The sequence below is a fragment of the Adiantum capillus-veneris genome, chromosome 17 (assembly GCF_014529385.1).
Source record: "Adiantum capillus-veneris isolate H3 chromosome 17, ASM1452938v2, whole genome shotgun sequence".
NCBI classification, from domain to species: domain Eukaryota; kingdom Viridiplantae; phylum Streptophyta; class Polypodiopsida; order Polypodiales; family Pteridaceae; genus Adiantum; species Adiantum capillus-veneris.
This window is the reverse complement of record NC_140947.1, coordinates 54,428,788-54,444,161: the sequence shown is the minus strand read 5'-3', so window position 1 is coordinate 54,444,161 and position 15,374 is coordinate 54,428,788. Positions and strand designations below refer to the sequence as shown.

At 47.3% G+C, this 15,374-nt stretch overlaps 1 protein-coding gene across 1 annotated transcript in view; it reads left to right on the top strand.

Moving 5' to 3' along the window:
• The window catches only part of LOC147437273 (P-loop containing nucleoside triphosphate hydrolases superfamily protein), a 156,971-nt gene that overhangs the window by 94,544 nt on the left and 47,053 nt on the right, over positions 1-15,374 (top strand). Inside the window, exons 5-9 of the mRNA XM_086486849.1 lie at positions 9,232-9,422; positions 9,599-9,809; positions 9,904-10,168; positions 10,260-10,579; positions 11,113-11,368. Of these exons, the coding sequence (XP_086342975.1) occupies positions 9,232-9,422; positions 9,599-9,809; positions 9,904-10,168; positions 10,260-10,579; positions 11,113-11,368 (1,243 nt within the window). The remainder of the gene's footprint in view (positions 1-9,231; positions 9,423-9,598; positions 9,810-9,903; positions 10,169-10,259; positions 10,580-11,112; positions 11,369-15,374) is intronic.

The following is a 15,374-nucleotide window of genomic DNA, read 5'->3' as shown; positions in this document are numbered from 1 at the left end:
TATCTGTTGCACCATGACTTTCCAATACTCCGACCTATTTCGATCAAACATAGAAGAGGTTAGTATCAAAAAAGTGGAAACGACGATAATGGAAGAAATGAGAGAGAAGATTGATGAATCATAAAACAATGTACATACCTCGCTGCGACAAATGGGATATGGTCGTGATAGAAGAATCGGGCCACGGCCGCATCCACCTCTTCTTTCTTCTTTGGGTCCCAAGAGGTGGTAAGGGTCTTTTGGCGACGAATTGGACCTTTTGAAGATGCACCAACACCTACACCGGGTAGAGAGGAAAAAGGGAAAATGAGGGTCTTTGGATCAATACCTTTGCGTGCCGGCTTGGCTTTATGGTTGAATTGCCGATCCTTTTCCTCGAGCTCCTTCCTCTTCTCGATGGTTACGTTGGCACAAAATTTCACCTCATGTCCCGGCACTCGAAGAAAGTGTGCCCTCACTTTGTCATGCCCCCCTTTCCGCGTGTAAGAGCATAGCTTGCATCCCCATGCACGAGAACCTCCCGCCGCCGACAAGGTGCCCTCCGAGGTCACTTCATCCCACCACGACCATTCCTTCGCCTTTTGAGTGTTGCCCGCGTGAACAGAGGGGGTTGACCGAGAAGAAGAGGCCATGGATGATGGATTATCCGTGAAAGAGAGAGCTTGATCTTGAACTTTGAGAGAGAGAGAGAGGGATTGAGAGAGAGAGGCTTGCCGCTTGATTCCGTGAGAGCTTGAGCCTTGAGCCTTGAAAGTTGAGGGTTAGAACTTAGAAGTTAGCCCAAGAGAGAGAGAGGTTGAGAGCTTGAGCCTTGAGGCATGCCGCGGCGCCACACTATGGCTTGAGAGTTGAGAGCAAGGCTCAAGCAAGGGAGAATGGGCCTTGAGGCTTGATGAGTGTGTGAAGAATGGGGGAGGAGGGGGGCATTATATACTTTTTTGACTGCTGAAAATGGCCGTTGGCTGCCTAACAGTCATTTTTTTCAATTTCAAAAACTGCCGTTTATGGCCGTTGGGGACGTTCCGGCCGTTCCGGCCGTTCCGTCCCGTTCCAACCCGTTCCGGTCGTCCCGTTCCGGTGACAGTTTCCAGCCGGAACGCCGTTCCGTTTCGACGCGTTCCAGAAAATTCCGGTTGGCCGGAACGCCGTTCCGGCGTTCCAAGGCCCGAAATGTGCGTTCCCTGGTAACACTGGTAAGAACATCCACCCAAGAAGTCGTCATTTCTTTGTGCTGTTCTTCTCCCTCTTTGATGGCCCGTACTTGTTCCTTGATGGTGTTGATTTCTTCAATTACTGAGGGTTGCAGTTCGCCCTCTTCCAGTGTGTTTCTTGATCGGGCTTCGGCGAGTTCTTTCTTGAGTGACGCGATCTCTTCCTCTTGGGTTGTCACTCGGTCTTCCAACGTGCTTATCTTGCTCTCTTGGATCAGCACACATCCTTCGAGAATGTTTATTGTGCCCCAGAGATTGCGGTTCAAGTTGGTGATGGTCTCCGTCGTTTCCTCTTTGCATTTTCGAATGGCATCCTCTAGGGGGTCGGCTTTATCGTTTGTCTTCCTCATGCTTGATCGCTGTCGCAGGGGGGGGGGGGGGGGGGGGTTTAGATGCACGTATGCACCCACACTAGTAGCGGTCCCGGCGAGTGGTTGAGCGGAGACGGTACGGCCCGGGGGTGAAAACGTTAGTTACGAGAGAGAGATAGGGGGGCCGGAAACGGGGGCGGGGGGGGGGGGGGGCTTCGCGTAGACTGAAAAGATGGGGGGTGGGAGGCGATAGAGTGAGGTGAGGGGACGAAAGTTTGAAAAATTTTTAGGGGGGGGGGGGGGGGGCGGGGAGTGGGCGATAGACTACAGTCAAAAAGTAAAAACTTAAAACTTAAAAAAGGGGGCTGAAAAATGCGCGATAGACCAAGGATTAACCCGCGATAGACCAAAAAAGAGAGGGGGGGGGGGGGGATAGACAGAAGGGGGTGGGCGCGCGAGAGAGAGAGAGAGGGTGCGGGGGCAGCAGGGAGCGCGAGAGAGAGGGGGGGGGGCAGGGGCGGATAGTGCGCGAGAGAGAGAGGGTGCGGGGGCGGCAGGGCAGCGCGAGGGGCAGCAGGTGTGCGGGGGCAGCAGCAGCAGAGAGAGAGAGAGAGAGAGAGAGAGAGAGAGAGAGAGAGAGAGAGAGAGAGAGAGAGAGAGAGAGAGAGAGAGAGAGAGAGAGAGAGAGAGAGAGAGAGATGATGAAATGAAATAATATATTAACGTCTTCAAAAGGTCAACGTGACCTATGAGACAAAAGAGTTTACAAATGGTGAATCTGATACAATGTCTGTGTAAACGATTGAAAACTGAAAAAAATTGAAAATTGAAATTGAGGTGAGCTAAAGTGAAATGGAACGAAATGAAATGGGATGAAATGAGATGAAATAAAAGGTTGAGATGGTGGATATATCAAGATCCTATCTTATGATATCCAACATCGGTCTTTGGCGAAGCTCATCAATGTCCTCCTCCGTGATTACTCTGACTGGGCGTCTCCCATGTGGTGCCAGAACAGTCCGGACCCTTTGATGCAGCTTTTACCGATGTCTCGATGACCCATGTAGTCGTGGGCGTCTGGATCTCCCAAGCTGAGTTGCCCTGTCAGTCAGTGTACCCTTGGTATAGGTGGACTCTGAAGTCTACTGTGATGCCTGCTCATCTAAATGTCGCGTATGTAGTCTGAAGAAATGAGTGATCTCCATTTGTAAGTGTCTCCTACTGTTTGGTCTCCTCAACAAGATCTCCCTATGCTTGTGCAGCTCTAATAAAATAGCCCAAGGCATCTTTGATCCTGATATCTCATAACTTTGGCCAGTGGTGCAAAAATTTCTCTGAATAGGCAGTGGGAACGGCCTCGTATCTCATAGTAGATTGGGCAGTGACATATGTGATGTAACTCTGTCTCTGGCTCTATATGGCATAACTGACAAATCCTGGCCTCTGCTGGTACTCCTCTAAATCTACCAGCCTCAATCTTTAACTGATGTGATGATGTGTGCATCTGTCCAATAGCACATCGTAATCCATGGGATAGATGAGGGTCCATGTAGGCGGGTTTGGTCACAAAACCATCCTCTGTAAGCTCAAGGACATGCTCTTTGTAGAAATCCATCTTCGTGCCAAGCACACGCAGAGGTTGTATCCATGTTCTCCTAGTGTCTAACTGAATCAAGTCCTGTTTGATGAGCTGAGTGATCTCGGTCCGTGCGAGAGACAAGGAGGGTGCGTCCAACGAATACTGGAAAGGGGGTAATCTGTCCATGTCAAAACCATGCAGCTTGAACCAAGCTGTCATCTGTGCATACCAACAAGAGGTGTCTCCCTGTGAGGCAAGCTGTCGAGAAGACTCCATGGCGAGAGAGAGAGAGAGAGAGAGAGAGAGAGAGAGAGAGAGAGAGAGAGAGAGAGAGAGAGAGAGAGAGAGAGAGAGAGAGAGAGAGAGAGAGAGAGAGAGAGAGAGAGAGAGAGAGAGAGAGAGAGAGAGAGAGAGAGAGAGAGAGAGAGAGAGAGAGAGAGAAATGAAATGAAATGTTATATTAACGTCTTCAAAAGGCCAAAGTGACCTATGAGACCAAAAAGTTAGAATGTGGTGGATGTGATACAAAGTCAGAGTAACAAAATGACAAAACAAATATACTTGGAATCCTGGGCTGCTAGGTGTGAACGAGGCAGAGCAGCTAGCTGGGGTAGCTGAATCACAAGAGATCTAGCATGGGTCGCTGACGGATCTCATCAATCTCCTCCATGGTCAGTAGTCTGACCGGGCGTCGTGCATGTCGGGCCAAAGTGATCGGAATCCTTTGATGCATCCTCCGTCGGTCCTGTGCTGTCCTCCGCAGTCGTGGGCGTCTGGATCTCCCCAGCTCGGTCGCCCGGTCGATCAGTGTGCCTCTGGTGTGAGGCGACGGGCTCTGCTCTGGTAGTAGCTCCTCTGGGTGTCCAGTGTCTGCTCTAAAGAAGTCTGTGATGTGTCTTTGAGACTAGCTAGCCTCTCCTCTCATCAGGCTCTCTCTGTGACGGTGCAGCTTGAGTAGAAAGAAACCCAAGCATCTCTGATCCTCATACTGCATGACTTTGGAGAGTGGTCCAAAGCCCTCTCTAAACAAGCAGTGGAAGCGGCCTCGTATCTCGTAGTAGACGGGGCAGTGGAAGGTGTAATGCAACTCTCTCTCTGGCTCTATGCCACACAGGGGGCATGTCCTGGCCTCTGTTGGTACTCCACTGTATCTCCCAGTCTCGATCCGCAGTTGGTGTGAAGATGTGCGTATACGGCCAATAGCACATCGTATCCAATGAGACAAGTGAGTGTCCATGTATCTGGGCCTTGTCACAAAACCGTCCTCTCTAAGCTGGAGAAGATGCTCTCTGTAGAAAGCCATCTTCGTGCCCAGCTCCTATGCTGGCTGTATCCATGTCCTCTTGATGTCTAGCTGAGCCAGGTCCTGTTGGATGAGCCTGGTGATCTCGGACTGTGTAAGAGTCAGAGAGGGTGCCTCTAATGAGTACTGGAAGGGAGGCAATCTGTCTATGCTGAACCCATGCGCCTGAAACCATGATGTCATTTCACCATACCAGCATGATGTATCTCCCTGCATGGCTAACTGTCGAGAGGACTCAAGTGCAAGGCGGGCATATCTGTCTCTGGGAAGTTCCCACATGCGGTGTATGGAGGAGGCAGATTTGGTAAGCGCCTCGACTACCACTGGGGGAGCAGCTAGCCCTGCTCGGATAATGGCACGTGGTACTGAAGCCTTGGCTCTAATGAGCCGCGAGATCATAGAGACCAGAGGCTTCTCCATGTCCCCCCACCCATCAGTGTGACCTGTCCTCCCGTGATGATCCAATGAAGGTCCCCATATCTCAGTTCCATAGGGCAATGCAGACGCCACTAAAGTGTTAAATAGCCAGAGCTTCGTCCGAGGCTCTTGAAACTGAACCTATCAGCACATCCTCTCCAATCTGCCCAATGCTGCATGGGCTCTGGTCAGTCTAGTCTCTGCTGCTCTCCTTAGTGAAAATGCTGGTCCACTAAAAACCACTCCAAGGTAAGTGTAAGCATCTGTATACTCCACTGTCTCCTGGCCATATGTGAATGCGGACGCTGACCTCCTGATCCACTGTGGGGTGGTATTAAATACCATGACCTTGGTTTTACCAAGGTTGACCGACAAACCAGTTTTGTGGGCAAATCTATGCAGAGCATCCAAATGACATTGCATCCCCTCTGGAGAGTCGGAGATCAACACAATATCATCAGCATAGAGCAATAGTGGAATCCATGTCCCTGCCAGCTGTGCACCTCTATCTTCATCTCTCTCAATGTAGTCAGCAACCTCATCCACATACATACCAAATAGAGTAGGAGAGAGTGGGCAGCCCTGCTTCACACCAATAGTGGAGTGAACCGGTGCGGACAGACCCTCTGAGGTGCGTACATGCCATAGTTAGAACGGGAACGGCAACGAGATCCCCGCGGAACGAGGGAACGGCTAGGGGTCCGGAACGGGAACGTCGCAGAACGGGAGGTATAAAAAACACCCAAATAGTGCAATTTTTAGCTCCTTGTGTTTAAATACAAGGAGTATTAGAGTGCTTTGACTCTAATACTCAAAAAAAACTCGTTTTGAAGACCATTCAACCTTGCTATGACTAGATGATGATGAGAGAGAGAGAGAGAGAGAGAGAGAGAGAGAGAGAGAGAGAGAGAGAGAGAGAGAGAGAGAGAGAGAGAGAGAGGAAGAGAGCTTGAAGGCTTGAAGCCTTGAGCCTTGAGAGAGTGAGTCTTGAGAGGGAGAGATCTTGAGAGTGAGAGGGAGAGAGCTTGAGCCTTGAGGATTAGCTTGTGAAGAGAAAGGGGGAGGGGGGTGCATTTTATGAGTCCTTGAGGCCTTGCACACTTTCAAAAGAAGCCCAAACATTTACTTCAATTTGTTCAATTTTTGCCAAATTTGTTTGTAGGCGTTGGCCGTTCCAGGGGCATTCCAGAACGGTCCGGGGGCGTTTCAGAACGTTCCGGAACGGCCGTTCCGGTTTGCATTGGCCACCCGGAACGTCAGACATTCCGGGCCGTTCCGGAACGTTCGGGAAGGGAACTGCCCCCCGGAATGCCGGAACGGGGGCTAGGGGGCGTTCCCCGGTAACCCACTACTGACCTCTACAAAGCCATGATCCCCCATATGAGCTCTATGGGTACTCCCATCTCCTGTAATCTGCGCATCAATCTAGCTCTGGGTACTGTGTCAAATGCTTTGCGGAAGTCCACAAAGCTACAATAGATCCGTCTCCCATGTGATCTGCCATCCTCAATGATGGTTCTGAGTGTCACGATATGGTGAAGAGTAGAAAAGCCTCTCCTGAAACCTGCCTGCCCAGCTTCACGTATCCTTGCCCTCTCTGCCCATCTACTCAGCTGCTGCTCAAGAATGGATGCGTACAACTGTGCCAATGTGTGTCCAATCATGATAGTGGGATAATTCCCAGGCTCCATAGGGTCTCCTGACTTGAAGATGGCTCCAAGTATCAGGTAGGCCCTCACACATGGCACGGTTAAACATTACTGCTAGAAGCTTTGGTAGTAGATCTCTGGCCTGCATGAAATGCTCAGCCACTAAACCATCATGATCATATGCTCTCCCAGTCCTCATCGTGTCAATGGCCTTCCTCACCGTCTCAGCGGTGAAAAAAGCACATGTGCATGGGCATGGATCGGGGGGGTCGGGAAGGGGCGGCTGTCCAGAAACTGTGTATAGAGATGATGCGTACTGGCCCCAAGTCTCTGTAGAGGTAATGGCTCATGAAAGAGCCGCCACGCCTCACGCGAGTCCTGACTCAAGAATAGCTGGTAAAGATCCTGCTCTAGTCGAGCCAAAAATGCCCTTTTCTTTTGCCGCACTAGGCGTCGGAAGTCAATCTATGACTGCCTGTGAGTGATGTCTCCCAAAAGCACCTCCCTCTGAAGTCTAGCTCTAGTCTCGCGGCATTCCGCATCATACCAGCTATTCTGGGGCATGCTCCCAGAACGGCGTCTCCGCTCAGGCTGAGTGTATGGGTATGTCTCTGCTGCTGCATCATGTAATGTCTGTGTTAGTATAGTAGTAAGCACCTCCAGAGGTCGGCCTGGCTCCTCAGTGCACAAGCATGTTTATATCCCGTCTATGTATACAGAGTCCGTCTCCCACGTGAAGGTGTAGCGAGTAGGGGCTGCTGCCCGTGGCTTCCGTGCTACACTGAACTGGAAAGAGATGGTCAACGACACAAGAGCATGATCCAGTGCCACCCCAATAGGTTTGGGCCCAACAGTAAGATCCTGGATACTAGAGATGAGGCTCGCCTGTGCCATGACATAATGCACTGTGCTGGCTCCATGTCTGTGTGGAAAGCATGTGAAACCTCCCGCAGTGGGAAATCTCTGTAGGCCATGAGAGAGAGAGAGAGAGAGAGAGAGAGAGAGAGAGAGAGAGAGAGAGAGAGAGAGAGAGAGAGAGAGAGAGAGAGAGAGAGAGAGAGAGAGTCCCGGTCGAGCCTCTTAAGGGCTCCTCACCCTGCTATTGGAGTGCTATTTTCTTTCCATTACATGAAGCACTTCCGGAGCTGATCTGATGCATCTATCTGAGTGGGGTACTTATGGCCACTAGGGAAGATGTAGGGCTGATCTGCACAACGGATGTGAGTGGATGCAAGGGTTGAATTCTGGCTTCAAAAACACAGATTTGGCTGCAAAAACGCAATAGATCTGATGCACAATCGCATGTCTAGATGAGGCTGATGATGGTCTGAATCTGGAGCTGATGGTGCACCTCTAATGTGCTGGACCTTGGCTGAATGGGGAGGGTGCAGCTAAAAAGGCAGACAGTAGAGGCTGCATGATTGGGCTGAAAATGCAGGAGAGAGGGAGAGGTTTCCCGCTGCTAGAAAATGCCAGATTTTACCACCAAGTGCATGCCCAAACGAGAGAGGGAGGGGTTGCTTCTATAAGGGTTTTGTGGCCTAGAGCTCCGCAAGTCCCATGTGAGAGAGAGCTCACCTTGAATTCCGGAAGTCACCTCAAGATTGAGTGTGAGAGGGAGAACTTTAATTTTGTAGGTCAGTGGGTACACTGAGTGCGAGGAAAAGCTGACTTGGAGTCTGGTGTAGTAGCCCCAAAGTCTGCGGTAGCAAATACTCAAAGTTTGCGGCCTCAAACCTCAAAGTATGTCTCTCTTGACGTTTCCTTCAAAATTGCACAAATGTGCACTGTGTGGACACATAGTTTTTGGCTACTGTGAGGCCCGTATCTCCCAACCTAGTGGTCCATTTGACTCAGGAAATAGACCACAATGTGGCATATATGCTAGGCTACATGCCGGTGTTTCCAGATGCCCACTAAAGTGTAACAACACCTAACATTTGTACAAACCATTTATGCAAGAGTGTTCCGAAATGGACTCATACGATGGACTTGTCCCGACATGCAGCTCTTGCGAATACGCTCACAAAGTTGCTGGTACAAAATTCTCTAGACTTGATAGAAAAACCTTGGCTTTGAGGACGTGATAGTAGGTGGCACATAACAGCAATCTGCACGTGATATCCGCTTCTGCTTAAGGTGAGATGCTGGTGTTGAACTCCAATTCATGCCTCAGGATGGTCTCGAAAGAAAGGACTCCTGGATGTCCACCATGGCTACTCCTAAGAGAGGACTCCTCCGATACACATGGTCGGCATCTATTTAATGGATCCATGTCGATATGCAGGTCATATGAACGGGCCAAGAAGGGTACAAACTAAGATCCCCAAGGCTTTCCTAGAGTCTCGACCTACCTTAACTCTGAAGTAGTAGATGCAGATGGGGTGGTGGTGTCAATGTTCAAATGAGAGTTCTACATGCTCTAATCTCCGTGCTAACTGTAGTGGATACCCACGGAATTGTAGCTACATTTAGTACAATCATTGTATACAAGCAGGAGTTGATATTTGGCCTCTATAGAGTTTGAACTCGGTTGATGATTGGACTTATCGCATAGCGATAAGTTTTCTTATCGCATAGTGATAAGTTTGAACTCGGTTGATGATTGGACTTATCGCATAGTGATAAGTTTTCTTAACAAAAGAACTAATGCTGAGTGTATCTTATGTGTCTACAGTTGGTTTATATAATCAATTAGTCTGTGATCCAGAAGCGTTTAAAGTTGATTGTTTTCTGACTACTTGTGTTGTTATTTTTTCAGGAAACTTTTGAGTACCTGAACATCTTGCAAGTACATGGTTTTCCAAAAATCATGGGGGTTCTGACGCATTTGGATCAATACAAGGACGTGAAGCAGCTTCGTAAAACAAAAAAACGGTTAAAGAGCAGATTCTGGACAGAGATCTATGATGGCGCGAAGCTTTTCTATTTGTCTGGACTTGTACATGGAAAGTACGGCCCGAAGCGTTTGCATTGAACGATTCACCTTTGAATGTCTGAGTTTGTTTCAATTGTACACCTTTGTAGTCATTACATACACAGAAGTGAACGCGCCAAGAGACATTTCTTAGCTTTTGTGTATGTATGACAGCATCTTCTCATTAGTTTTGTGCCAAACTTGTTTTCAGGTACCCCAAGCGTGAGGTCCATAATCTAGCCAGATTTATTTCTGTAGCAAAATTTAGGCCCTTATCATGGAGGTTAACTCACCCATATGTCCTTGCTGATCGCTTTGAAGACATCACTGCTCCTGAGGTTTTACAAAAGAATCCTAAGTGTGAGAGAAATGTCACGATCTATGGTTATCTTCGAGGGTGCAACATGAAAAAGGGCACTCAGGTTGTTGCAGACTGGTCAGGATGCTCATTTTCAATGACTTTTAAACCGTTCAATTAATGTCAGAACTAAAAGTAATTCTCTTTGGCCTGTTCAGGTGCATATTGCAGGTGTTGGTGATCACAAGCTGTGGAGTATCACTGTGTTACCAGATCCATGCCCTCTTCCTTCAGCAACAAAGAAGCGTGGCCTTCGAGAAAAAGAAAAACTCATCTATGCACCTATGTCAGATGTGGGGGAGTTGCTCTATGATAAAGATGCTGTTTACATCAACATTAATGACCATCAAGTGCAGTTTTCAAAAGCAGATGAGCAAAGTGAGGAAAATGAATTGGGAGGTGAAGCAAAGACACGAGGAGAGAGTATTACATTTGTCCATTTGACCATTTACAGTTGATGCTCTTTATATGTCTATGTGGGGCATATCTTTATCAAATTTTCCTTACTGTCTAGGTGCTACTGACATTGGAGAGGTCCTGGTCAAGACGCTGCAGAAAACCAAATACTCAGTTGATGAAAAGCTCAATCAAAGTTTTATACAGCTCTTTAGGGGGGCAGCTCCAACATTGGCACCAACTATCAAGCCAGATGGCAAGCAATTTGAAGATGAGGAAGCAAGTGATGATGACAGTAAGAGTGACAGTGAAGTAGAGTTTGGAAAGAGTGTGCAGTTTGAAGGTTGTCGCTTACAATCAGAAGTTACGGAAGAAAGGGAGTTCCAGAACGGAAGAATCAGAAGAAAAGTCCTTTTTTCGAGTGATCTGGAAAATGAAGTGGGTGATAGGTTCCATAAATATTTTAAATGTTATTTTTCGACTTTGAAAAGGCCTTCAGATGTATCATTATTGAACATATAGGCAATGCCTCCACATCTTGTATTTAGGCTTCATCTGCAACAGTGGATGACTCTTCTTTTTGCAATCCTGATGTTTAGAGAAATATCTTTGAGTATTTGAGATTATGCATTCTGTTCCTAGTCTTGGCTGACCTACTCGGAAGGAGTTCCACATGTTTACAATTTTTCTCATTGAAAGCATGCCGTGTATACATTTTTCTGCCTCTCCTGGGCTACAAGTTCTCACCTAGAGCCTATGAGACGGGACTTGGTTTCTAGTAGAAGCCATTTGGAATACATTCTCTTCATTTACCTAGTTGGAGCAACTATGGCTTACATCATTTGGGTGTAACAAAGTTGTTTAATTCTGGAGCTGTCATCATGCCACTTTGTTTTGAGTGTGTTGAGGCAAAGGTGCTATTTTTGTTTGTATGTCCAAAGTTTGACAGAAATTTTGGATTTTCATTTCAGAGAGGAACTACTGAAGGGAAGGAAAGAGATGATTCTGGAAGGGTTGCGGATGAGGAAAACCTTGATATGAGCAGTGAAGAAATCAGTACTGATGCAAGCATAGGTCCTGAAGGTAGTAGTGATGAAGAGGATGCTGATATTGAACTCCCTTCTGGGAGAAAGGGCTTTAATGTTGACACAACAGACTTCAATTCAAGGGAAGATGTCGAAAGAATTGTGGAGATAAATGAAAGTCTGGCTGAATATGATGCTTCTGGTATGTGAGTGCACATTGTAGTTGAGCTGCTGTGCCCACGCTTTGTGTGTATTTTTATATGCGTGTCCTAGTGTATGTGTGTGTGTGTAAGAGAGAAGGTGATCAAGCAAGGGGGCAAGAGCAAGCATAAAAAGTGAGAGGGTTCCTGGGGGTTTCGCCGGGGTTGGGTGTGTGTGTGTGTGTGTGTGGATATATAGCGTGCTCGAGAGGGGTGAAGGGATGTATCTGATTGGAGCAAGAGGAAGGGTTTCTTCTCATTGGGGAGAAGGGAGAGTCTACCCATGCCTTCTTTAGCACCTGCATCAAGCAGGTCACTATAGAGTAGAGTAGAGGCTTTGTAGATGAGGGTTCAGATTACATTGAGAGGGGAGGCGACAGAGGAGCACAACTAGCAGAGACATGGATTTCATTACTACTGTACGTGGATGATATTGTGGTGATCTCAGATTTGCCGGAGGGGATGCAGCGACACTTGGACGCATTGCACACATTTGCTGGTGATAGCGGCTTGTCAGTGAACCTTGGCAAGACCAAAGTTATGGTGTTCAACACCATAGCAGAGTGGGTCAGGCGATCTGCACCAATCTTCACATATAGTGAGCAAACGGTTGAGTATACAAACGCTTACGCTTACCTGGGAGTGGTCTTCAGTGGGCTAGTATTCTTCTTTAGGAGAGCAACAGAGACCAGACTGACGAGAGCAAATGCAACTTTGGGGAGGATGGAGAGGATGTGCTCGCAGATTTAGTTTCAGGAACCTCCAACAAAGTTTTGGCTATTTGACACATTGGTTACTTCAGCTATGCTTTATGAGGTGCAGATATGGGGACCATCAATAGACCATCATAGCCGAGCTGGCAGTACTGATGGATGGAGATGTATGGAGAGGCCTTTGGTTTCTTTGATGTCGCGGATGATTAGGGCCAAGCTTGGCACGAAGATGGCTTTCTACAGAGGGCATCTTCTCTAGCTCAGAGAGGATGGATTTATAATCAGACCTGCCTATATGGACACTCATTTATCCCATGGGATACGATGTGCTTGTGAGCCGACGCCCTTCCAAGCGGGTATGGGACGCCCTGCCAAGCGGGTATGGCATTTCCTAGGGGAAAACCGTCGGGTTTCAAAGGCAGTTTAGTGAGGTGAGCGATAAGTTACCTGGAGGAGGCAACTCCAAAGGGAAGACCGAAGCAAGTCCCGCAGTACCTGGGCCTCTGAACAGAAGTACTTGGTCGCTGTCACGCCCACCGAAATGGGTCTCTCAAGGGAAAAGTCATCGCCCTAAGAGTGTAGATAATTCTGGCCTCCCGAGTCCAGAGGAAACTAGTGACAAAAGCGTCTGCCTTCGGCTTCTCGGGGCATAGTCCTGGTCGTTCTTCTTGTCCACTTTTATGGTGGATAAGGGGAGCGGCCGGGCTTGCCCCGCCCGACTCCGAAAACAAAACAAAAATACGATGTGCTATTGGTCAGATGCGCACATCATCGCACCAGCTAGAGATTGAGATTGGTAGATATAGGAGGGTACCAACAGAGGCCAGGATTTGCCAGTTGTGTCATATAGAGCCAGAGAGTTACATCACATGTCATTCTCGATTGTACTATGAGATATGAGGTCGCTTTCACTGTCTATTCAGAGAGGGCTTTTGAGCACTGGCTAGAGTTCTAAGATATTAGGATCAAAGATGCCTCGGGTTGTTTTTGCTAGAGCTGCGTAGACACATGGAGAGTTTCTTAGGAGATTAGATAGTGGGAGACATTCACAAAGGGAAATTACTGATTTTTTTAGAGCAGAGACTCAATAGTCAGATGAGCAAGCTTCACAACAACAAACTTCAAAGTCCACCTATACCAAAAGGTATATTGACTATTGAGCTAGGGAGAGCTAGACGTCTACGAGGGCCAGCACGACATCGACGGAGGCTTCATTAGATGATTAGGACTATTCTAGCACAACATGGGAGAGGTTTATACGACTATTTATCAACGCAGACATTGATGATATTCTTCAGCGACCGATGCAGTACATCCTCGGATAGTGCTCGATGGCGGACATCCTCGGACCTTGATGTTCATTTTAGCTTTTATTTTACTTCATTTTATTTTGTACCTAGACATTGTATTAGATCCACCAAGATTGTGTCAATTTGGTCTCATAGGTCATTTTGGCCTTTTGAAAGCGTTTAATATAACATGTCATTTCATCTCTCTCTCTCTCTCTCTCTCTCTCTCTCTCTCTCTCTCTCTCTCTCTCTCTCACACACACACACACACACACACACACACACACACACACACACACACACACACACACACACACACACTTCTTTCTGTAATGTCATTTTGAATTACCAATGGGAAACCTCAAGACGAGGAAAACCCATGAAAAATACTACAAACGGGAAATAAAAAATAGTCAAAATAGAGCTCGTAATGACTGAGAGGAATCTCATCCAAGTCATAGGATACTCGGAGAGACTGCAACAGAGCCATCTTGAAGAAGAAAACATAGTCCACTCGCATCTGCTGAAACATGAGGGAATTACGTGCTCTCCACACCGTCCAAAGCGCTCAGAATCTGACCCAGCCAAAAAAGTATGCATACGGCCGAACCAATGACTGAAGTACTCCAAAGATCCAGAAAGATCCATCAAAATGCATGCCAGGAAAGCGCGTGCGAAGAGCAGTAGAGATGTAGTCCACAAACTGCAGTATGAGAATAAGACCACAATAAATGTGGAATGGTCTCAACTGCTGCACCACATCTAACACATCGTGAAGAGGCCAATCTCCTAGAACGTAGAAGTTTGCCACTCGGGAGAACCCCAAGTATGCATCTCCACATAAACAGTCTCTCCTTCAGAGGCAATTTCGCATGCCACACTTTCATGACCTTACTCTGCCACCAAGTAACACTCTTGTTCATATTCCATACCTCATTACAGTGTTCATATATCCAAGAAAACGATTGCAAATGGCCGTACACTTTCTTTGCAGAAATCAAAGAGGCCGAAGAACCAGCATAGCGCCAATCACAAATTTGGTTTTGTGCAACCAACGGTGGAACAAGAGATATGGAGTCAACTAGATTTTTAATGGTGTCCCACATGCGCCTATAATGCATCCCAAGCCCAAAGATATGAGCAACTTGTCTGAATGAAAGCACCTGTCCATCAGCATCCATCACATCAATCACGCTGCCAATACCTTTTTGCGAGAGAAAATAAACCCGTCTTGGAGAGCATTGAACAAGAGTTTGATAAAAAACCCGACTTCAATGTAAACTTTCTAACTGAAGCGAGTTGCCACATGCATCATCTCTACCATATCACAACAAGTCCCGTGTGACTAATTTCCAATCCGCCACAAGACTGGAAGCAAAAGGACATCCAGGTATTGTGGCCTGAAACTTACCAAAAACCGCATCCCAATACGATGGCTGCCAATGGCCAAAAGCTGGTGTAGAAACCGCATGAGAGCACAAAAACGCAAACATTTGTGTCCAAGGCTGCTTTTGCTCAACCAACACCAACAGCAATGTGGCTTTTCTTGCTATAACATAGAGAATCGAGATGTAGAATATTCAAACCACCACAACGCTTCAGAGTACATAATTTATCCATCGCAAGCAAACACAAACCCTTTTTTTGAGAGGAAGTAGACCAAAAGTGCTCCAGTATCCAAGACATCAAAGCTCGAATACAACGAGTTGGCCAACGCAACATAGGCAGGAAAAATTGCATGTATGCCACCAAGATGGACTGTACTATCTTGAGTCTTACATGTAGCGGCCAAGTGGATAATTTCCAATAGTGTAATTTAGACCTCAATTTGTTCTCAACCCAATCTAATAATTTTGCATTATTGACCGACCAAGCCAGTGGATATCCAAGATGTCTCACAATTTGATCAGGCTTTACTATCTCCCCTGGCCATAATACTGAGTGCCAATCCATTTGATGCAACGATAACAATTTAGATTTTCGAAAGGTTTACTTACAATCTTGCA